Source organism: Spea bombifrons, chromosome 1 (assembly GCF_027358695.1).
Source record: "Spea bombifrons isolate aSpeBom1 chromosome 1, aSpeBom1.2.pri, whole genome shotgun sequence".
Classification (NCBI taxonomy): Eukaryota; Metazoa; Chordata; class Amphibia; order Anura; family Pelobatidae; genus Spea; species Spea bombifrons.
Genome location: NC_071087.1, coordinates 152784001 through 152809482, shown reverse-complemented (window position 1 = coordinate 152809482; position 25482 = coordinate 152784001). Strand labels below are relative to the sequence as shown.

The 25482-nt window shown below is 39.0% G+C and overlaps 1 protein-coding gene across 1 annotated transcript in view; it reads right to left on the bottom strand.

The window, feature by feature from the left end:
- Positions 1-376: 376 nt before the first annotated feature.
- The window catches only part of FYB1 (FYN binding protein 1), a 43193-nt gene continuing 18087 nt past the window's right edge, over positions 377-25482 (bottom strand). Inside the window, exons 4-20 of the mRNA XM_053454514.1 lie at positions 20254-20416; positions 16998-17041; positions 14394-14416; positions 13697-13743; positions 12241-12364; positions 11692-11848; positions 10995-11136; positions 9307-9329; positions 8061-8124; positions 6314-6451; positions 5547-5566; positions 4960-5023; positions 3958-4066; positions 3127-3289; positions 2502-2535; positions 986-1017; positions 377-410 (exon numbers count right to left, since the gene is read on the bottom strand). Coding sequence (XP_053310489.1) covers positions 388-410; positions 986-1017; positions 2502-2535; positions 3127-3289; positions 3958-4066; positions 4960-5023; positions 5547-5566; positions 6314-6451; positions 8061-8124; positions 9307-9329; positions 10995-11136; positions 11692-11848; positions 12241-12364; positions 13697-13743; positions 14394-14416; positions 16998-17041; positions 20254-20416 — 1370 coding nt within the window. The 3' untranslated portion in view covers positions 377-387. The remainder of the gene's footprint in view (positions 411-985; positions 1018-2501; positions 2536-3126; positions 3290-3957; positions 4067-4959; positions 5024-5546; positions 5567-6313; positions 6452-8060; positions 8125-9306; positions 9330-10994; positions 11137-11691; positions 11849-12240; positions 12365-13696; positions 13744-14393; positions 14417-16997; positions 17042-20253; positions 20417-25482) is intronic.

The window sequence follows — 25482 nt, the reverse complement described above, 5'->3', positions numbered from 1 at the left end:
AATTAAATGGTTAGAAAGAAAGAACTAAGAAGCTTTAGCAATAAATATTTGGGCCGAACGGGGCTTCTCTTTCGTTAAGAAATAATAATAAAAAACTTCAAAATGTTCAGTATAACTAAAATTTCTAGGTATTTTCTAAACAGGATTATTTATTGAAATTAAATAAGTTTGTTTTTATGGGGTCTGTTGTATATCTTGGTAATTTACAATAAGGGGCATATAAAACCATCAGTGTTTTTTTTATTTATTAATACAATTATACATGCTCTCCAAGAATGTATCAGTTACGCTGATATCGTTACATTGATACTGAGGTTGTGTATCTGGGATGCAAACGACACATAGAATGAAGTTCTCCACAAATTCTTCCATATAGTTTGCGTCTGTTTAGTCATTGTCGTAGATGCATTCTGCGAGGAAACAAGGAAAATGCCACATAAAGTGCCTTGTTCTCTGTAACTACATTTGCTGCTAATTACGAAAGATGTACTTTTTACACAAAAGTAAATATCTTGGCTACGTAGTACGTATTTTGTTAAACCATAATATCCTGTGTCCAAGAAAGGCCTCTGGTGTAGATGTCAGGAGAGCATACATGAGGTGTGCTGCTGCTATCCAAAAACTGGACCATCAATGGTTAAAAGCTTGGATCTGTTAAAAATGCTAACTAAATCTATGTAGAAGTAGCTATTTTGGTGCCACAGGCCAGCTAGCAGCCCCTTGATATACATTCACAGGACCAGGCAGATTGTGTTAGCCAGACATCAAGTACTGGACAGGGGTAGGAAACTAATGTCCTCCAACTGCTACCGCTACTACTAAATCAAGTGTCTAATATAGCATGCTGCCACGCAAAATGGACTACAACATGTGTTTAAAATAAACGATATATCTGGGAACTAGGGTGAAGAATATGTCTACCTTTTATATAAAAAATAGTTATATATAAGTGATCAGAAAAGTAGTCCTAGGCGGGGATACGTACCTTCACCAATGTCATCATATATTTCTCCATCACTGTAAACACAAAATATTTAATACATATTGTTAGGCATACAGAACTACACCATATACTTATTATAAAACAAACCCTGTGATGCTGAAAATATAAGACTAAATATATACTATATGATCAAGACTATGTGGACCACCGCACCAATATGAGCTTGTTGGACTTCCCATTACAAAACCTTGGGCATTAATATGTAGTTGGTCCCCCTTTTGCGGCTATAACAGCCTCCGTTCTTCTTGGGGTCTTTCTGTGGGAATTTTTACCCCTTCATCCAGTAGAGCATTTGTGAGGTCAGGCACCGATGTTGGACGAGAAGCCCTGGCTCATCATAATCAGCGTTCCTCCACATCACACCTATCAAACTATGTCTTTATGGGCACAGTCATGCTGGAATAGAAAAGGTCCTTCCCCAAACTGGTATCAGAATTGAAAGCATACAATTATCTAAAATGCCTCCACTGGAAAATTACCCTCCACTGGAAACAAGAGGCCCAAACCCTGAAAAACAGCCACAGACCATTATCTTATTATCACCTGCCATCCACCAAACCCAGATTCACCCATCAGACTTCCAGATAGTGAAACGTGATACATTGGGCACTTCCCAGCGTGCTAGATGGCCAGTCGGGGGCTGTACCTGCACAATAATAGCACAGTGGACCAGGGTAGACCTAGCAGGGCAGAAATGTCACAAACTTACTTGTGGCAAAAGTGCCACGTTTAGAGTCACTGAACTCTTCAGTGCGACCCATTCTACTGCCAATGTTTGTCTATGGCGATGGCTGCCTGTGTGCTGATTTTATACGCCTCTTAGCAATGTGTGTCACCTAAACTCAATAATTAGGAAAGGTGTCCACATACTTTTGGTCATATAGTGTATCTTATAATACACCGCATGTCCTAAAATAAAAAAAAATTGGAGTAGAAAAATATATGTATAGAATGTATGTGCAGAATATCATATCGCCCAACTACTGTGTCACTCAAACTGGCAGGGCTATTGTGCATGCTCACAATTCTGCCCATGCGCAGCATGCATTCTGCTTTGTCCCTGACACCAGAGAATGAGATCGGAACTGAAAGCTTGACAGAGGTAGAGCTCGGCAGGACAGTGGGATTGAATGGCAAAATAGGGACTGTGCCGCACAAAGAGGGACAGTTGGGAGGCATGGAATATATAGAAAAATGACAAGGGTAAGAAAAAAAGTGTAAAGAAAATTAGAGAGAACTTAAAAGAAAAGAAATCGGTTCTTTCATTTTTAAAGATAAAATATTAATTGTACTCTGTAGCAGTGCTGTATACTGATAAAAAAAAATATTTCTGGAAAAGGTTGCTACATTAAACAGTATTAGGAATGATAATTCAAATAAAGTTTTTAAATAAAAAAGTGTTAAATTCATCAACGTAACAACAAATAATGCATAAGAAATATTTTTTCAAGTAAAATAAAATGTTGATTTCCACTTAATATTGAAGAAAATAACTTACTCATCAACCACGTTACTTCTTAAAACATAACCATCTAGAACAAAAAGAGGACAATTTAGTGGCATTAGGTAAGACTAATTCTTATAGAATCATGTTTTTTTTAAATGACCACATCATAATAAAAACATACACAGCTGTTATATTTCCAAGCATTAGGAAAGTATTTCGGGGATACACAGTTCCCCGTAGGACGTTGGATGCTATTTTATATCAGATGCCATTAGTGTGATGCTGTGTATTGACAAAAATAAGGCCACAGCTCGCAGCCTTTTTGGTAATATGTAGCCTCCATACTTAGGCAATGGCATCACGTGCTATGCTACATATGACATCATCGCTGCGCAGATCCCAGTAAAAGGGAGCCTCCTAGTGACACATGAAGAGTGCCAGCAAAAGGGTAGGTGATTATTCCAATTAAGATAAGTAAAGTCAATGGCTTAAAATGTATTCAAATAAAACATAAAGTATTTATTACATACATAATGTTTTATTTTAAAAACTTTTTGGTAGGGTGGTGGGAGTTCCCCTTTTTAAATGCTGTAATTGTAAACTCTGAATCCTTAATATTTCTTCTCTGTTAACACTTTGATTACTAGGGATTTGTAAAATTTCACGCTTCACTCACATTTTCCTTCACTGTTCCTGCACAGAAGGGTAGTATCGTTGGTGTGTTGAATGACATCAAGGGATTCTGCAGGCTTCAGAGGTAAATCTTTTGAACCCCATTTTTTGGTTGTTAAGTTGTGCACCACTTGGATGGTTGAGAGGGTTCTTATTTCACCAGTGTACTGAAAAAGCATGAATGATAAGATACAGACTCTACTAGTGTTCCTGGAAATAGGGTCGCCTCTTGCGTTGCAAGTGACTTGTCATTTAAAGCCCACTATAAAATATTGGCACCCCAATCACACAGCTTATTAACCAGGGGGATAACTAGAAACCATGGGGCCCTGGAGCGAAAACTTCAAAAGCTAGACTTTGCCATCATTGCCCACAAACAACTTGTCTGTGCCTTCTTTAACCTTTACTCCCCCTTCCAACATACAACAAATGTAAACACACTTACACAAATTACACACTTACTCATACTCCCTAACACACACTCCATCTCACTCCACTGACACATCCATGCTCACACACACAAGTACACATGCATGCTCACGCACACACAATACACACACAAGTACAGTTCCATGGTCACACACACATCCATTTTCACATCCATAAACACACACACAAATATTTTGAGGTTTCTATCACATCTCCTTGTAATCTTTCTCTTTTCTCGGAAAGACATATTAAAAGATTTTCTCATTGCATTGTCTTATGAACGTAGACCTTGGAATGATAATTAATACTCTAGCTGTTACTTAAGGCAAACCAATTGAACCCATACAAATAAGACTGTTTTAATGGCATTTTGAATTCCATTAATAGGATGTTATGCAAATCGTACCTTAAACTTTTTCCTGAATTCCTTCTCTTCTTTTTCAATTTTTTTCAGCGTTTTGTAATCTTTTTCAGTGGATTTTCCAAGAGTTGAGGACCTGCTATTCACCACTAAGCTAAACGAACATGATGCAGCATTTACATTTCCAATTCAGTTAGAAAAACCCTAACGGGAAATTTCTAATTTGCGAATACAAGTTATGCTCAATTAGAATGAAGTGACACGGTGTGTGAAGCAGTACAAAAATATGCTTACGTTGCTCAGCAACCAAAGCAGCTATTATAGTAATAGTTCGAATTAGTTTGCAAATTTAGACATATTCAGGCAGAGATATGCCAATACATCTGCATAATAAGACATATATCAGCAAAATTATATATATTATTGTATATATTTGCTTTTGATACCTTTTAGTGGCATAATCTGTATTTGTGTATTTGAATTAATGCGCACATACTGTACATATATATATATATATATATATATATATATATATATATATCCCTTTAATTAATGTATAAGTGAAAACATAATGACACAATGTAATGGAAATACGTTATCATGAGACACTGAGCAGGGTACTCCGTAAAGGGACTGCACTACCCTGAGTTATAGGCATGGGCAGTGCTGATTTTAAGACAGTCCAGGTTGATAATTGCTTCTTATTTCCCTGCAACCCTGGTAGAGATCCATGAGTTCCTCAGAACACATCAAAACTTGAGGGCATTGGTAACTGCCCAAAATTGGGAGATCAGCCATTGAATACAATGTCATTGTATTGGGGTATGAGGCACCCAAGGGATAGGAACCACGCCAGGGTAAAAGTCGTGTAAAAGGTACTTAATGTCTGACTAGAGGAGCTACTCCCCGATGTTATACGGACGTTTTATTCAAACAAAGCTTGAGGAAAATAATTGTTTTTTATGTTTACTATTAAAATTATAGCACAGAATCTCGTTATCAGAATTTTATATATAGTGAAATCATTTTTGCAAATACATTTTTTACCTGGATTCCAATGGAGGAGGAGGAGGAAAGTCACTCGAGTCCACATCATCATAAACATCACCTTCTGTAAGAGAAAGACAGGGATATTTTTATGTTGTACTGGGTGAAATCTCGCAATACTCTGTAATATAGTTTGACTTTTTTCAATGCTTCACGCTTGCCTCTCTTCTGTGTCCCTATCTATTCATATTTTTTCCTCTCTTCTGTTACATTAACCCTCCTTGAGGGTAAACAAATAACAAAATAATTGTTATCTTGGGTACTATTTACGAACCCGAGTGCAAATCTAGTGGATTTGCCAGGTAACCTTATTGAGACCCCTTTAAACGTAAGACCCTAAAGGAGCAGAAAAAGAGAAGCATTCTGCTATAAATGCCACCAGGCATAGCTGCAACCAGAGGGTCGTGGGGTCCTGATAGTTTATTTTTTATGTTATAGCTTTTTATAAATTTACAGCTTTTTAGTAATCTGTCAAAGGCAAGTTTATGTTCTATTAATGTGAAAACTGAAAAGCAGTTCTCGGGATTATCTATAATTAAACCCCTGAGAATCTGATACATATTTACTCCCCTTATATTTTTACCTACCTTGTGCAAATGGCGATAGTCTGTTGGGGATGAAAAATGAAAATATTTTAGATATTTTAATTACAACAATTGGTTGTATCCTTCATTAATCATTATATCATCATGTTGAAATTTAAAATTTCTCAGCAGATAGCATTGTCAAAATCATTATCAAGTAGAAGATTGCATTATGCTGCACAACCCTAAGGCATTCTAGGGCTTGGAAGGTCTCAGGCACTTACCTGTCCCCTTTTGCGTGTGGTAGCTATCATGCGTGCTCATTTCAAACAACAAGTGTGCTTAACATGCATCAGGCCCGGACTGGCCCTCTCCCGCTCTGGCTTGATATGCTACGTGGGCATAAAAACAAAAATGTATGGCCTCTGGTATCCAGCCATCAGCCGCACTTGTCATAAGGCGGCCGCTGGCCTTAAAGTGCCAGAGCCACCTCCTTGTCGCCAGTCCGGCTCTGATATCCGTTAATGTATGGTGAGATTGCTTGTTGCGGTACACTGTCCCCTTAATTTAAATTCAATTTAATATGAGAACTGGTAATCAAGCACACTATCCATTTAAAACCATTCTGCTCTTTAATCAATGTATATATAAGAATACTTTTACATGTATTCAAAGCGCTACTTAATTTCGAGTGAAACTTTCATCCATTGGGTTAATAGAAGCAAATCAAGCGTGTTGATCGTGGAGAGCGCTTTGCATAGTGATTGTTTAATTGTATTATATGGCTGCTGTTAGCATAGGTGCATATTTCCAACGTTTTAGGATCTTACAAGACAAACTCATTATCTTCCAGATCTTCTTTTTCTGATTTTGCAAACACATTTTTCTTTTTTGGATTAGCCCCCTTCAGCAACTTAAAAATCCCCCACGTCCGTCCGTTTGTTTTCTCTTCGTCCTGTGGTACAGAGCTTTGTAGTATGTAGAAAGTATCATTGATTTTAGAAACATATCTCAGGATTCTACAGAAAAGTCAGGAAATATTCTAAAGGGGAAATTTTAAATATGTCTTTTATAGAACCTTAGCGAACCATATATATTCTCATAAACATGTCCTGTGTTATTTTGAGTGCCTGTGAGATGGCAAGGTATGTTCTAACAGCTGTTTCAGGCTCTAAAACTCTCACTGACCACTGGAATCCTGATGCGCCACCTGTTAATGACTTGATCTCTGTCTAGGTATTTTTGTGGTATTTTTGTGGAGATATTTTTGTGTCGCTCCTTTTCCCCATATCATATTCTTACTTTTTTAATGTGTGCAGTTATCTCTCTCTGGGTTTATTTATTAAAGCTGGAGGCTAGTAAGCCATGCCTGGTATAATATATGAAATGAGTCAGACCCCCGAGTGGACTGTTAAGCCACAAACAAGCAAAGCTGGATCAGTCATCATACCAGAAGTTCTTATGGATCTGCACTTCAACCCAGCTACACTACTAAAGGTGAGGAGGCATTTTAGCCAGCTCGGGATCATAAAACCTAGAAGTTGATGGCGGGTAAGAACTATTCCAGCTCACTCTTTTCATGAGTTTGCCTGAACCAAGAGTTTACAGGTCAGTTTGCAGAAGAGTTGCAATGTCAACTTACCGTCCTTTATTATACATTGTGAGGGGACAACGTTCGTTCACTGAACTATGCATTATGCAGGGTCGACCCGGGTTGGCCCATAATGTGTAATAAAGCCAGTAAGCTAAAATTCACTTATGACGGATAATGGTCCAATGATAGAGGAGTTAGTGCAGTCAGTTTGACCAGAGAGGAGACGATAGATGGGATTTACGTGGGATTGAAGGGGAAAGGGCGACAAGATTTGTGTGAGACTGGAGAGGGGAAGAGAGTATGGAAGAAAGATTTGTGTGAGACCATGATGGGGGGTGGGATAGAGAAACGTGGTATTTGAGACCAAAGGAAAGTAAGGAAAGGTATGAAAAGAAAAAAAGATCTGTGCACGTAATTTTTAGGAAGGGCATCTAAGATAGTCACATTGGCTAAAATATCTGTTTTTTTTTTCAAGGCAGAAAGAATCCAAAAGCTCCTTTCCAATATATTTTTTTCCAAATTTAGGCTAGGACCTCCACTTAAATTATCTTATTGAACCCTATCATTCCCAAGGGGGGTTACCATTCTAAAAAGATAAATAAAAAAAAACATTAATGCAAATTTTCTTTTACATCGCCATTTTTTCTTTTTTTTGGTAAGATACCTGTTACCATTTTTTTTAACAAGAACAGATTTATTATTTATTCATTTTGTACAATTATTAATTAAAAGTAATAGAATCAGTATGGATATAAGCGTCATAGTGTTCTGGGGCTGGGGAACCATGAAATATATAATTTAGGATATCCCATTATGTAATATGACTGCTTCAAAGTAGGTTTCCTTAATGTCCTGAAAGCAGGGTTTTTTTTGGTTGATCTTTTCGACGATTGGCTTCATTAATTGTTGATAATGGTTATGCACGGAACTCTTTACATTTTGTTCTTGATATTATGAATAATAAAATATAGATATATGTATACCTGTCATTGCCCTCGTCAACACCATCATAGATGTCCTCGTTACTTGGAGGTGGTGGGAACAATCCTTTAATAAAAAAAAAAATGTAAGTGAAGTCTAAAAACAAATAAAAAGAAGAATAAAAAACACCCCCAAATGATGTATTGTAATACTTTCAAAGTCACAATCCCACGTGTGATTGAAATAAGGTGATTACAATAACCATTGGTACATTTACCAAGGGTTGAAATGTACAAGTGTGAGGACTCCGGTGGCATGTCTTCCGGAAATATCAGATTGTAGGACAAGTTGTTATGTGATGTAACACTTGTCCTGTTTACCCTTTGTACACCGCTGCAGAATGTGATGGTGCTATATAAATCCGTAAATAATCATTTCATCTCTGAAGTCTCAGTTAATCAGACCATGGATTTCAAGGTTATTGTGTTTGAACTCCTTGACTTCACTATACAGTATGAAGACCCAATCCCAGACAGTTGGAGGGGGAGCTTGGGTGGCCCAGTATAATATATATAGTTAAATCCATGAGATTCCCCTCAAACGTTGAATTATAATTTATACATTGCCGGCTCAGCCCTTCGTGATTTGCTAGGGATGATCCTTCATAATCAATAGTGAATTGAGGAAACTGAATCCCCAACTCTCTATTTAGTGAATGAACCCCTCAGTGAACTCCTTCATATTCTTCTTTGATTAAGTGACACCTGAGCATCCCAGCTGATATTTTTCTGAATACAAATCCCCTGCATGAATACAGGTGACTCAATTCAGAATATCTTCCTCTGACAGCTTGTGGTTTAAGTATCATCTCTAAAACCATTTTGTTGTGAGTCACGAGATCAGAGGGTTTTGTGATAGACTATTAAAGGGTTAGCTCGTAAAGTTCCCATGTATCCCCGTTTAAATGCTTATTAACAGGGATTTTTTTTAGGTAATCTACACATATAGCTGATAAACTAAAAACCATCAGCCACATCAAATGCCAAAGGGATCATACCCTTGTCATAAAATCATATGATTATATTTTTGTTTTTAGTATTGTGTTGGTGATATGGATAAGCTTTACTTTTTGGAATGCCTGTCAATTCCAAATTCTTTGTTTGACTCATTTCTAGGGTCATACCTAGTTATTTGACTTTTGTTTCACCATTGAAGCTTATCCCCACTAGTGATTGTAATTTTCGTTAGAATTATTATACATCAATTCAAGTTTGTTTTATCACAAGACAAAGACAGAAAAATACTTACCCGCACCCCCACCAACACTCTGGCTAAAACAAGAATAAAACAGAGACAAGTGCAACAGATTTAGTGAATATGTTAAAGTCAGAGTAGCCAAAAAAAGCAGTCCTTTTCAGTGAGCGGTCAATCTGCCAACATTGAGTCCAGGCAAGTAGACCGGCAATAAAACACATCTGACTATTCAGTTCTGTTCAGAAAGAAATCTCATAGAAATAAGGAGGAACAGTGCACAGACAAAGGATCCAGTAATCGCATAATTGCCACAAAGTCCTTCTTACTCTTAGTGGCTATATGTAGAATTACTACAAAACACTAAACATCATTAAATCAGCCCAGCCCAGGGGGCAATTACTCCTTCCCTCCGCTCCCCTTATGCTGTTGCTGTAGACCAGCGATGGAGCAAGAGAATCAGTGCAGGGGCACCATGACTAGGGTGAGGAACAAGGAGAACCCATACCCAGCACCTAAAGGGTTAAACAGATTTCTGCTTAGAGTCATTTGCATGACCTCGGTGGGCTTCCTGATTAACTTTTGCCCCCATACATAATTATATGATTACAGGATGAGGGGATAGGCTATATAAGGTGGATTCATTCTGGCGGGCTTTGTGAGTTTTGTAATTTTGGGCAGGGGTTTTACCCCTAGATTGGGCATGTGGAAATTAGACCCTAGAAATGTATTGTTTTATATTTATGATTGTTGCTAAAACGTGGTTGGCTGGTCCGGTGATTGAGGCAACTGTCTAAGGCAGACCTGGGCAAAGCACGGCCCGCGGGCCACATCCGGCCCGCTGAATAGCTCGGACCGGCCCGCAAAGAGTGTCCTGGTGACTCACCAATGAGTCCGGTGTCAGCAACGGGAAGCAGCGAAACTATGCACTCCGAAGCCTTGTTCATTTTGTTCACTTCTGTGCTGTGCTAATAGTTATTCAGGCCTTACTTATTCAAGCACCTCTACCAATGACGTAGGCTTGAATAACTTTATTAAACAGCACATAAGTTAACAAAATGGACAAGGCTTCGGAGTTTGTAGTTTCACTGCTTCCCGATGCTGAGTAAGTGATGCCACTGTAACTTCTGAGTGCCAGGATGCTCGTTGCGGACCTTGGGGAGTGCCAGGACAATCGTTCCACGCTCGTCATTGGTAAGTGTCAGGACTTTTCCCTTTGCATTGTAATTACAATAATAATAATGCTAATAATATTCACTTTTTAAGCTCTCTTCTTGGGGCAGCTCTCTGTGCCCTCTCCTAGGAGCATACTACTGTGTATTAAAAAAATCTATTTTCCGAGGTTAGCTGTTAACCCTTAAATATGGCGGCTAACATTAAAAAAAGAAAAATTGATGCAGAATGCCCCATTACGGCAATGTGCATGGAGCCTTCGTATGTTGGTCTGGCCCTCTAAAACCATTCCAATTTCTCATGTGGCCCCATGGGAAAATTAATTGCCCACCCCTGGTCTAAGGTATGATTGTGCTCGTGGTGCGTGGGGTCTATTAGGAGCTAGATCATAAATATTAACTCTGATGAGGGCTCAGAGATGGGGTGCCAAGGTTGAAAATGTATTCAGGACTCTTTTCTCTATTGGGAACTGGCTAGGGCATGTCTGGCTGCATTATGCTAGATGTAGCTCTTTAAAAAGTGCTTATTGGGAATTTTGAACTAATCAAACCCAAAACAGCGCAAATCCTTACTTGCTGAAGCTGTCTTCCTCTCCTACATCATCATATATTTCTTGGTCACTTTCATGATGCTTTACTGGACGATGCATTGATGATTGTTTCCTTCTAAGTGAATCATAGTCGATATTCACCATGGTTGTCTTGATGTAGCCATCTGAAACACATCAGTGTGTTAATCTACGAATATTTGTTGTATTTAGCAAAGTATAGTTGAATTCAAGTTTAGTCATATTTTAAATTCCGAATATTATACATTGTGCACCCTTCCCAGCTATATTATTCTGTTTCACAGGTAATTCGTTTACAAATAGCTGGATTTATATCCCAGGTAATGCTAGGGGTAATCTATGAACCACAACTGCCCTACTAAGACACTTGGCTAGGTATTCATAAGACTTATAAAGTTGACATTCTCTTTGTGCCATATGTGGAGCATCTATGCTTTTAGGTGTACTTTGGGAGTCAAAATAAGAATGGCTGAATGGTAGTCCCAGTCACGCTGACCAAGATGTGATGATCATTTTATTCCTGTGCTCCTCAAAAAAGCCTTTCAGTTTTAAAGACAAAGCATGAGGACACCGGTGCCAGAGGTAGCCTGGACTAAAATCTAGCCACGGGTACAAAGAAGTGCTTAGACAGCCTTCCGAAAAAGAATAATGGAGAATGAGATCTTCAGTAACTTGCTTGACTGATACGCCATGTTACTCACAGCATCCGTTCATTCTACCCAGCCACTTTCCCTCTGGGTTGTTTGTAACACGGATTATCTCAATCTGGTCTCCCTGTTTGAAAGTAAGCTCATTCTTTCCACCTTTGTAGTCATTGCAAGCCGTGGCCTGGTGAAGGACTTCAACTGAACCTGTGAGCTGAAATGAAATAAATTACTGTATAACGGAAAGTAACACATATGAATTACATATGGGCATAAGAAGTTAGGGATACCTTCAGTGAGCAATACATTTCACCTTCAATTTATGGATGTTGGCCCAATAAGTGGTATGAGAAACGTCTTAAAAGTAAAATCTTCTCTGTAACCAAAATAATATCCATTGTTATGTTAATGTGCATTGTTATACTGTGACAAATATGTGTATTAACCCTGCACATAACTCTATATCATACAGCATCATTATCATATATTATCATTATCGTATATATTCTTCTGAATACCCATAAAATGTTTGAAGCAAGACACAAACATTCATGGAGCCTGTTTATCTCTTCGTTTTGTTTGACTTGTAAACATAAAAGTACCTACTTTGAACCGTTTTTTCATTTCTTGTTCTTTCTTTTCTTTTTCCTTTTGCTCCTTTTTAGCTTGTTCCAGCCTTTTCTTTTCCCTTTTCTCTCTTTTTGCTTCTTCTTCTTTTCGATATTGTATGCTAAAAATAAGATAATTCTTAGGGGGTTTCATTTAGCTAATAAATTAATCTTCTACTGCGTCACCGATCCATCACAAGTGGTGTAACTTTTGACGAGGTGAGGAAGGGGGAAGCCCCAAAAACCTCTGCATGCCCCCCCATCATTCTGTCCGCTACATGCGCATATTTTCTTACTCTTTCCTGTATAATTTCACCCTTCCTCAGCTCAGTTATGAAAAACAATAGTTTATTAATTGGAAATGATATGAGTCCTTCACATGGCTTTGACTTCTGAGTTTGTTCACTATAAGGAGAGTTGGCTGGAGAGTTTGTAGGAGAGTGGTGGTTTAGGATCTCTCACTTGCTTGGTCAGAAATGCTTTTGACTTGATAAAGGGAGGACTTCCGAAAGCTCATCTATTATTTTATTCCAATAAAAAAAAGGTATTACAAGATTCTGCAACATTCTTTTTTTTTTTTTTGCATTCAACAGAAACAAGAAATACATTGTTGGCACTCAGGAACCAGGCTTCATTGTAAATAGTGATAACATATATATATTATTATTGTCAGATCCATAATCCCATAAAACCTATTCAAAATAGTAGAAAAATATAAAAATGTAGAAAAATAGAAAAAATAATATATGTAAATAATACTCATAGCAGGCAGGGTGTTATCAAAAGGAAGGTCCCAAGCGCATCTCAGGTGGCTTTTGACAAAGAACCATATTAAGTGTTTGCCTGGTTGCAGGTTGAATTCATGAGATGCACTTGGGACCCCTGTTTGATAAGAAGGGCTGAGCTGGGCTTATATAATGTACGATTTGATGGATGAGGACAGAAATCTCAACAATGTAGCCATACATTATACAGGACCGCAGCAGAACTTATATAAAGCCTTTTCTCACATGACAACAATCTTTCAGTGCTTTTGTTTCACATGACAGTTAAGCATTGCTTGAAAAATTACAAACATTCTCATCGTTAAAGAATGATGACCGTGAAAAAGCCGGGATGATGTTTTTCTAATACTACATGTCGATAAAGGAATAGAGTCACAATATATCTGACGGAGAGACCTAGGTGGTCTCAAAAGCTTGCAATCCATTATACGTCAGAAAATAAATGTATCCTCATTACCAAATTTGCTTTCTCTAATACTACATGTAGCTATAAACAAACTGAGCAGAGTAGGGAAAAGTGGATATTAAAAATGGCAAAAATGTGTCGAACCTGTAGGAATGCGTCTTTTACAGCCACCTTCATACATTTTTAAAAATAGCTGCTTTTGTGACTGCACATTTTGACGTATGGAATTACATTTAGTTGGTTGTTGTTCCTTCAAACTTTACCTTTCCTGATCAAGTCCTTCATAGAACTCCTCATCACTTTCTAGACTCTGCAGGGAAAACAAAACCATAGAGACGTAAACGACAAAAAATTAATTAAAAAAAAAGAATTCCCATCATTACGGAAGGGTTTAATACGCATTATTATTCTAACCAGCAGGTGTCTGAAAATCATCCTTGTTGCTATGTAACCACCAGCTAATGCCTTTATACAGTTCTGTTGTTAGTGTGGCAAATTTTTCTGCCTGGATGCCTTAACAGGCCATCTGGCAAATGCCAGACGGGCCACTGTGTGTCAGAACCCCATATCAGCCACACCAGAGGCAGATCGGATGCCGCACTTGTCGGCCACCGACCGGATATGCCCAGCCGCATGCTGTGTGAGTATAGAAACGTACACGGTTTTCTGTTGGGATGATTTATGTAATAGTAATTACAGATCGCCTTTCAGTCCCTCACACTCGGAAATCATACAAACAAACTATCATTGGATATTTTTCCCCCCCAGACATTGAGGGCGTCCAGAACAACCCTGACCCAACGTAGCACTGAAATGTCTTTGGCTCCAACTCTGCCTTCTGATGCACAGATTTTACATTATAGTTTTACTCAACAATGGCTTTGAATTTCGACATCATATATATATATTTATTGTGTTTAAAAAATACCAGGTGTAAGCAAGATAAATGAAATAACATACCATGTCATCAACAAATGAGCCACCTAAAAAATAAAATGTTATGTTAAATGTTAACAGCATTGTTGTCCAATGAAATATAACATTACTAAGATTATATCAGAATGTAATTGCTGGGTTGTATTCTAAAAGGGACACTCCAACAATCATATGCACCTAAACGGAGTATCTCTCCATATGCATGTGCCTCTTTCCTCAGCCCCTAGTTATTTTCCATGCAGGAGACACGTCCAAACATATCAACCACCAAGTCATATTTACCGCCAGCCAGCTCCAATACTGTGCTTGCGTGGAAGGCGCTCCCATTGATTTCAATGGGAACACTTTCCTGCCACTGCCTTTTCCAAGGACAGTCCCCTGTCCCCCCATATTGTCAATTTTAAAATGTCTTTGTATTTTCGTTGCCCCCTATTGTAACAGTGCTTCAGAAACTACTGACGCTATATGAATAAATAGAATTTCATTCCCTGAGGCTCAGTCCTCTTCCACATATCTTCTACCCCAGGCATGTCCAAACTTTTTTCGAAGAGTGCCAGATTTGATGAAGTGAACATGTGCGAGGGCCGACCATTTTGCCTGACATTTTCTGAACCATTAAAATTAAATGCAAATTAACTATTTTATGCAAAGATTAATGAAAACGACATACCACATCTATCCCTTCCTCACTATCTCCCCTCCCTACCCCCCTTCTCACAATCTCCCCTCTCCCTCGCTACCCCCTTCTCACAATCTCCCCTCTCCCTCGCTACCCCCTTCTCACAATCTCCCTTCTCCCTCCCTACCCCCTTCTCACAATCTCCCCTCTCCCTCCCTACCCCCCTCTCACAATCTCCCCTTCTCACAATCTCCCCTCTCCCTCCCTACCCCCCTTCTCACAATCTCCCCTCTCCCTCCCTACCCCCCTTCTCACAATCTCCCCTCTTCCTCCCTACCCCTCCTTCTCACAATCTCCCCTCTTCCTCCCTACCCCTCCTTCTCACAATCTCCCCTCTTCCTCCCTACCCCTCCTTCTCACAATCTCCCCTCTTCCTCCCTACCCCTCCTTCTCACGATCTACCCTCTCCCTCCCTACCCCTCTTCTAACGATCTACACCTCCCCCCCCTTCTCACGATCTACCCACTCCCTCCCTACTCCCCTTTGTAGGTCACTTACCGTCAACTCCTGTGTTGGGAGCGTGAGGCGTTTGTCTCGGGTGCCGGCGCTTCACTGCTGAGTGCCGGCATATGACGTCATATGCCGGCGCTCAGCGTGAATCGCCGGCACCCGAGACAAACGCCTCACGCTTCCAACACTGCACTCTGGGCAGCGCAGAGGCAGGCGGCGGCGGCAGCGGCGAGCAGAGGAGTCCTGGATTTCTGTCAGTCAGGGAGGCCCAAGAGGTGCCGAGCGGTCGTTTTCAGCAACCGCTCAGCACCCTTTGAGCCCCCCTGACTGGCAGAACTCCAGGGCCCGGTCGCAGTCGCGACCCCGGTAGTTCCGCCACTGCCTACAATTTCTTCATCAGATGCCCTTGTGGCTGTGTGTGCCGGCGCAGGGAGAAGGAAAGCCCAAATCTAGCGAGATCATGCACTGCCCTTACACACACACACACACACACATATATATAATATATATATATATATATGTGTATATATATATATATATATATATATATATGTGTATATATATATGTGTATATATATATATATATATATATATATATATATATGTGTATGTGTGTATATATATATGTATATATCTACACATATGCCTGTCCATACATACACATTTATACACTGCCCTCACCACACACCCCTGCCTTTACACACATGTATATGTATATACATATATATATATATATATATATATATATATATATATATATATATATATATATATATATATATACACTGCACTCACACCCCTTTCTCCCCATCTCTTACCTTATCTTCTGTCTTCTTTCTTCCATCCAGTTGTGGGAGCGCGAGGTCTGGCACTTCAGACCTCAGCTTCCCTGCTCCCTCATCACTACGCGCCGGCAATTGATGCCGAGCGCCGGGACATGACGTCATCCCTGCGCTCGCCATCAATAGCCGACACGTAGTGATTAGAGAGCAGGGAAGCTGAGGTCTGAAGTGCCAGACCTCGAGTTCCCTAATGTCGGGCTAGTTAGAGGGAGGTCGTGATCTCCCCAACCAGCCCTGCTGATCAGGGCTAGTTGGGGGAGATCACGATCTTGCACCTACCTCGGCGCGGCCCTGAAGACCGGCCCAGGGGAGGCGGCTTCTTCACTCGCCCCTCCCCTAGAGATTGGTGGCTTCGTGGGAACCTCCGGCTTGGTAAGTACCCGGTGGATGCCCAAATCTCGCGCTTTCCTTCTCCCTGCGCCGGCTGATGACGCCAAGTCCCGGTGCTCACTTGGGGGGCCGTATCAGTCCGGAACGCGGGCCGCAATTGGCCTGATTTAGATGATGCAGCCAGCAATGCCAATGAAAAATGATTTTATGATCTATATAATCTATATAACTGAATATTTCTACAGAACCTTTTTAATATGATGAGACTAAATTATTTATAACATTTCACAGTTTACTTTATATTTTAGAAAACAACACTATACATACCTTTACCCTCAACGTCGTCATAGTTTTCATCATCAGATGGAAACCTGTGAATAACGGTAAATGTTTATTTATTTATTTATTTATTTCAGTCTTAACTCAATATTTAGACATTGTTCATCATGGAAAAAATAATATATACAGATAAAATATTACATTCTTGTTACATGAAACAAAAAAACAAGGTATGGAGTGCATGTTTTATTTATGCTGGAAGTCTGCGGACTGAGGCGTGGCAGCTCTTCTTTTTATTGTCTCCTTTGATTGTTTGTTCGCGTATGCATCATGAAGAACCAAACTAAACATGTATGTACCTTAAAATAGGACCTTTTATGGAATATTTTCTACCGTTTGTCAATCAATTAATTTGCATGCGTGTGAGGGCCAGGCCCAGACCGGCCACCTGACACAGCGGGCACATGCCCAGTGGGCCGCTGGGCGACAGTGCCATACATTCCAGTCATGTGCCCTTTATTATTGTAAACAATATAGAAAAATATAATTAAAATAATAAATTTATTAAAACACACATGAACATGTAATACACATATATTTACACATGCATGTATTCCATGTATTAGGATAAAGCAACAGGGCTTTACGTGATCACCTGCGCATGTACAGGTCTTCAAAATGCACAAAATACATAGCGTAGGGCCCGACAACAAAAGTTTGCCCAGGGCTCTGTTACAATCAAAGATTTGGCTGAATCTACCGGTGCCCTTTATTTCAGCGTTGAGATAAATTATGTTTCTAAAGCTATATTAAGTTCTTAAACTATTACAATTTGTAAAAAAAAATAAAAAATAGTGTAATGCCACCTCTTATATGCTATAAAAGTCAGTAAGAAGTCTGAGATGTGTTTCTGTTTATAGAGAAGCTAAGGCATCGCTCACAATGTCTGGCCTCATCTAGTATGGCCAATAGATGGAGCGTTAGAGCTAGATTTACAGGAACCGCTATAACTTCAGCAAATACCCTGCACATCATAGAAATAACATCATTAAAGTGCGTCAGACTGTGGCTTTTTCCAAAATAGAAAAATGAACTAAAAGTACCTAGAAATATATTAAAAGACCGAGAGTCACTAGAATTTGATGACATCACCTTATCCAAAGTACGGTCAGTAATCCTAGTTGTAAATATTTGATTAAATGTCAATCAGAGAAATTTTAAGATTCTGACATTTGATTAACACTGAGACAATATGAACATTATATATATAATATATATATATGTGTGTGTGTGTTTTTAGCTCCCTGCCGTCACCATGCATTAGTAAGGGCTAATTTTAGGGGGCGTCTCTTGCAAGGAAATCTAATCTGGCCCTGTATAACAATAACAATTTACTTTCACAACATGAAACAAATGATGAAGTCTGACATATTCATTTGTCCCATAGGACACAATATATATATATATATATATATATATATATATATATACTGTATTTGCTCGATTATGAGATGAGGTTTTTTCCCAGCTCTGAAAAATAACCATCGTCTTATATTCGAGGTTGTCTTATAATCAGACCTCAAATAGAGGTCTGACTACAAGACTAATCAAGATGCCCCGCAGCGCTGCAGGGATCCTCCTCTCTGGCTAGTGGGCGTCTGTGCGCTGGGTGCAGACAACCTCCGCTGCTGTTGGGAGAGGGTAAGAGTGGCATAATGGGGTGTAAGGGCTTTACTGGAGGCAGAGTGGCATGTAGGGGGTTAAAAAGAATAGCAGGGAGGCAGAGTGGCATATAGTGGGTTAAAAGGAATATCAGGGAGGCGGAGTGGCATATAGGCATATAGGGGTGTATGAGGCATATCCCCTGAGTGGCAAATAGGGGATCAAGAGGCATATCTTTATTATTATTATTATCCTTTATTTATATAGCGCCAACAGTTTACGCAGCGCTTAATACAATACATAAATTCAATGGATACGACAAGACAAGAATTGACAGACTAAGACAAACCAATACATTAGGTGGAGAGAGCCCTGCTCGCAAGCTTACAATCTAGAGGGAAATGGGGTGACAAACATAAGGCATAGAGAAAGGGTGAGAGGTAGTGTGGTGGTTGTATCAGTGACAAGGATGTTCTAGCAGCTAAGATGGTGCGGCTTCTCTGAAGAAGTGGGTTTTGAGATGTTTCTTGAATGTTGGGGGGGGGGTGAATGCTGAAGGTTCGGTGGAAGTAGATTCCAGAGATATGGGGCAGCTCGAGTGAAATCTTGTAGACGGGAAAAGGAAGAGGTGATGAGTGAGGAGGAGAGCCTTAGCCCATGGGAGGAACGTAGGGATCGAGTAGGAGAGTATTTGCTAATGAGGTCAGAAATGTACGGAGGAGCTGTATTATGGATGGCCTTATATGTCAGTACCAGGATCTTAAATTTAATTCTAAAGGTAATTGGGAGCCAGTGGAGGGATTCACAGAGGGGGGAAGCAGAAGAGGAGCAGCGTGCAAGGAAGATGAGCCTAGCAGCGGCATTTAGGATAGACTGTAGAGGAGAGAGTCGAGACAGTGGAGTGCCAACCAGAAGAGTGAACCAGGGTTTTTGTGGATTCTTGGGTGAGGATACGAGAGATGTTTTTTAGGTCTTTTTTAGGTGAGGGATGAAGGAGAGGTTTGAGTCAAGGATGACCCCAAGGCATCGGGCCTGGTTAGTAGGAGAGATAGTCATGTTGTTAATGGTGATAGAGAATTCAGGTAGTGGAGTGGAGATGGAGGGAGGGAAGATAATGAGTTCCGTTTTAGAAAGATTAAGTTTCAGGTAGTGTTGTGACATCCATGAAGAAATAGCAGACAAGCAATTGGTAATACGGGACAGGAGAGATGGAGAGAGATCAGGAGAAGACAGGTAGATATCTGGTGGCAAAGTGGCATATAAGGGGGTATAAGGCATATCTGGGGGGCAGAGTGGCATATAGGGGGAATAAGGCATTTCTGGGGGCAGAGTGGCATATCTGGGGGCAGATGTGCATAACTGGGGACAGGTTGGCAAATAAAAGAAAATAAAAACAAATGCATTTTCCTCAATCATAGTTTTTATTAAATATGAAAAAATAGTTTACATGAGAATTATCATTTACTAGTAAAACTTTTTTCTTATAGGGTAGTATTATATTCAGGCTTTTTCTTTTTTTCCTAAATTCATATTAAAATTTTGGGGGGTTGTCTTATAATCGAGCAAGTTTTCATTTTTGCTAACTTCCTTCCTAATTCCTACCCATTTGCCCCTATCACAAATATATATGACTGGTACTTACGTTGTGTCTGCAGGAGGTCTAATGTTTCTTGGAGGTAAACTAGGTGGTGGTGGACCTGCCAGCTGTTTGGCTGCTGGCCCACCTTGAGCTGCTGGAGGTGGGGGAGGTAGTGCTGCGGAAAGTGCCGATGACTTCTTCTCAGTTACAACTGCCTTGCTGTTACCTAAGGCATAAAAAAAAAATCACTTTAAATGATTCTGCAAGGATTGTCAAATTACCTCGGTCTAAAGTGGTAACTATTTTGATGGATAACTAACAATACCTCTCAAAAGTTAGAAAATACAGAACAGAAATTAAAATGATTATGCATCATATTATTTTCATTTATTAATGATGTCTTCAATCGTTGTTATTGGCTGATCTCCTCCCAAAAATAATTCCTTCGTTCACATTCCTTAAAAATATTTTTTTTTCTTGAGTTATTTAGGTGCCAGAAGTATAATGCTAAGAGGAATGTCTCCTTGGTGGCCTAGACTTTGCCAAAGTTACATTTATAGTCACAAAATAATTTTTATAAATCATATTTTATCATAATAATATACATTAATATACATCTTCAGCACTAAGAGGTTTACCCTCTTGAGGTTGAGTGAAGAATGTAAATACAGTATATAGGATATAAAGGCTCAATGCTCAACCTGAAACAGAACCCCAGTCTCCCTTTGTAGTCTCAAGAAGGAAGTGAGGGAGGGTGTATGTGAGTGTTGGTGATTGTTACATTGAGTGTTGGTATCTGTGGATAAAAGTGCTGATGAGATAAATCCTTGCTATTGGCTGGATGGTCCTCCCACCTATATATAACTCATGGAGGTTGTGTGTGTAGGGCTACTTCAAATACACACATCACATGTCTTTGGGTATGTTAGCATGTGTGTCTGGGTATGTTAGTGGATGTGTATGTTAGTCTGTGAACATAAGTCTTTGGGTATGACAGCACGTGTTTGGGTATGTTAGTGTGTGAACATGCGTCTTTGTCTGGGTATGAGTGTGAGTGCCTGGGTATGTTTTGTGTGTGTGTTTGTGTGTGGTGGGTATTATAGCATGTTAACATGTTTGGCTATGTTAAAATGTGTATCTGGGTATGTTAGTGAAGGTCTGTGTGTCTGATTGTGTTAGTATGTGTCTGGCTATGTTTGTCTGAGTGTCTGGGTATGTGCTAGTGTGTGCATTCATATTAGTGTTGAGTGTCTCTGTGTCTTAGTGTTCAATGTCTAGTTGTGTTAGTGCTGAGTGTCTGTGTGCTGAGTGTCTGGGTGTGTGTTAGTGTGAGTGCCCCTCTTGAGGTCAGGCTCTGGACTCTTCCCTGGGAGACACCATTTTATTTATTAAGGTCCATGTGAAAAGACCATGTGCAGTAATACAGGAACAGATGGTAGCATGAAACTATTGCAAGATAAAACTATAATTTTGAACTCCAGGTCCTAGAAATATAACCACAAGAACAGAATTACTCCTTTACAATGCTGCATCCCACACTGTGTCTAATGGTGCCCCAGATATTTAGCTGACCGAGCTTATTTTTCCTCATTACAATTTGAGACAAAAATTCCAAATGTCCCAATAACCTGTTATTCAGAGGCTTAAAATGAATGTATTTTAGATATATTTATTTAACTTAAATAGTAACTCAATCCTTTTTTTAAAAAATAAATTGCAGAAGGTCTGTCTGCAAGATGCATACCCTGCAATATTCCTGACTACACAACATGGAGCCCGGCACTTCCTCCACGCATTGGTCACGATTGAGGAAGTCAAGCGAAAGCTGCGAGTTGTGTGAAGACTTTGAATTATGAAACCCAAAATCCTTTGAAGGTTTCACTATATGTGTTGCTTAGTGTGCACTCTCACGTTTGTGCATGGGAAATTCCACTGTGAGAACCTCTGTCACGAGACAGTGCTAAGGGATTGACACTGCGATGTAGCATCACTTTTAGTGACCCAGAATATAACCGCATAAAACCTTATTTCAATGGATTTAGAATGTATTTAAAATCAGGGGGAATATAATGCTATACAAACTATTGAAAATGTGCTCAGAACTTTGTGGGAGGTGTTCCACTCATCCACCCATTTTTTTAATCATCGCATGAGTGGATTTTTCTAGCCCCGTATATAGGTTTTTGGGGGAGTCCAGGATTTGATAGACCTGGGGGTCTTGCTGGGGGAACTTATTCAGAACAACTCTTTTCTCCATCCCTAGACAAATCCCTATAGTTTAGGCATTTAGCATGGAAAACAGAATCAGGTTCTGGACCAGTAGAGATGCAAATCTGATCCCTGGAATCCTTATGATCTCTAAAACATTAGAATGGATTCACATTTATATTTATTTAGCTAATTGGCACAATTACTTGGTCTTCAGGACATCCCTGCATGCTTGGCAGTGCCCATTTCTGTGTGCAGCTACCTCGTGTTCAACCCTACATCCCATCCCATTAAGAGCAGGAGGGAAAAGCTGTGTTGGTTTAGCTACTGACAGTCCAGCACTGAGACCCCTCGCCATTTTATCCAGCCATAGTCACATCTGGTAACATCTCGTGATCAAACCTCCTCCAAAAAGATACAACATTGTAAAAACTGCTACCTATTCATTAATTTTAACCTCGTTGTGACTAAGAACATTGTATGCAATCCTCATAACAATGGCCTTCATGACCATACTCCTACATTGAATGTGATACTCCCGGCATCAGGCTGTGTACTGACAGAGACAATGTAACAGTGCTCAGTGCTAGCCTGGTTACTCTGACAGCTTTTAAATGCCTGAATGGACTTGTAGGCATTTGCTTCATGTATGGTAGCAGCTGATGCCATAAGAAAAAAGTATTGTATATTAGGGCTCTCAAAAGGTTCTATTTATCCAGCTTTTTATGTTTTATATTGTATTTTATGTTATTTTAGTGTGATTATGTGCAGTCATTACACAATTCTTGGATATTTCTAAGGGTTGTCTATCTTGTCTTTATATATTTGATTTATTTCTGTATGATATGACTGTAGCCCAAAGAATAGCACCAGATTTTTTTTTATTATTTGCTACATCTGGGGTGTCTTATTTGTAAATGTTTTTAACCATTTGGGGATTATATCAACACTAGTTTCTTTTTTAGTAGTGATGTGTGCACTTTAGTGCTATATATATATATATATATATATATATATATATATATATATATATATATATGTATGTATATATATATATATACATATATATATATATATATATATATATATATATATATATATATATATATATTCACAAGGGAAGACTATTAATTATACCCTACCAGGCAAGCAGAACTTGCAAAGTGAAAGGAAGTAACACTTCTTGTTTAGAATATATATTGCTACATCCTTCAATCATGTTGAGCCGAACGGAGAAGTACTTTTACTGAGAATAAAAAAGTAACGTGGTAGATGTATGTACAAATGAAGTTTGCTATCAAACTACCCAAGTTTCATGTTTCTTGCCTCATCTACTACGGGTTATGTCTCCAGTAAACAACGTAGCCATGGTAGATGTAAATGATGTCATCGCACTCTTGTTTTTATTGGCTGCCACACTGAATGTCCAACCAGCAGCAAGTAAGTTGTGGACCCTGAGCATCCCCAACTTAATCCGTAATCGGGTCCCTTACAATTACATTGGTACAAATGATACCAACCATAGACAAAATGGATGTAGGCCATGAGAAAGCTCTAACATTTGCCATGGTCAGATGGGTCTTTATGAAAAAAATAGAAATCTAGGCTCAATCTGAGATTCTATATGCCCAATAGGATAGTTGAAGGGGATTTTGTAGGTAATACTGTTGGCAATGAAACATCATATTTTGTAAAGAGTTTACCGTATTTGCTCGATTATAAGACAAGATTTTTTCAGAGCAAATACTCTGAAGTTTTCATAGTTTACATGAATTAACATTTACTGGTAAAACTTTTTTCCTATAGGGTCGTCTTATATTCAGGTATTTTCTTTTTTCCTAAATTAATTTTCAGATTTTGGGGGGTCGTCTAATAATCGAGCAAATACGGTAATTCCGGCAGTAATTACTGGAGGCTGGTGTCCCACCCACATTTTACTGAATTGACTAGTTGTGTTATAGTAATATCTCAAACAAGATGCGAGGAAGCCAAACAGAAAAAGACTGAAACAAACAGGAAAAGACTGAACTATAACTAAAATGAAGGAAATGGTTAGTTCCACATCAACGTTAAAAAGTTATTAACTAAAATATTAAAAGTAAAAGAGAAAAAATATCATTTGTGTAACAATTTTAGACTGAATTTGGTTTGGTGGTTGACTTTTAGCCCCTATGCTGCATTCCTGCTATTAACACTAAGCCCCATTCAATGACCCATCCAAATCTTAATTGGTTTAAACAGAAGTGAATAACACATGATTTTACATATCTACGATCAATTTCTGGAGTAAAAAATATTCAAAAAATACTACAATTTCTATTGTTTAAGCAGAATTTCCTAATATCGCTCAACATGCGGCCGAGCTTTTTCAAGGCTTCTTTATCAAAGTCAGCAGTTTATATTCTTAGAAAGGGGGAAAAGAAAGTTCCTTAAGTTCTGTTGGCATATTTCTCACAACAGTAGCCATATTAGATGTTTTAAAGCCACACAACATGTTGGCAACTCAATTCATTTATGAACTTCCTCTTTACAAGCAGTTCCCATTTCCTATATGCTACTTGTCTACTTAATGTAATTTATTATATAATGTAAATGCATGTGCAATTCTTCACTTTCTGCCACATTGACCATTAAATATTGTTTTAAGTTAACTTGTTTTGCCTAAATGGGCAAAGAATTAAATGAGGTTCGGGGCATGCATCCAAATAAGAGATCAGAAGATTCCACATATACAAATAACATATAATACGTAAAGATATAAGAAAGACCACAGGGAGCGAAAGAACAAAAAGCAGAAGGTCAGGTATATCACAGACAGAGAGAATCATACAAAGGAGATATGGAAGGCAGATAAATGGAACAGCCTCCAATTAGAAGTGGTAGAGAGATTATAAAGCTATCCTGAATCCGGAACCAAGGACCGATTTAGGTCTGAATCAGGAAAAACAGGCAAAGCAGATGGGCCGTATGGGCCTTATCTGCCTTCAAGTTCTATGTTTCTATGTTTATTAGATCAGCATCATTAATACTAAGGGGAAAAGCACTTTTAGGAAGCAGAAGGGGATTTGTGGCATCCATTAAAAT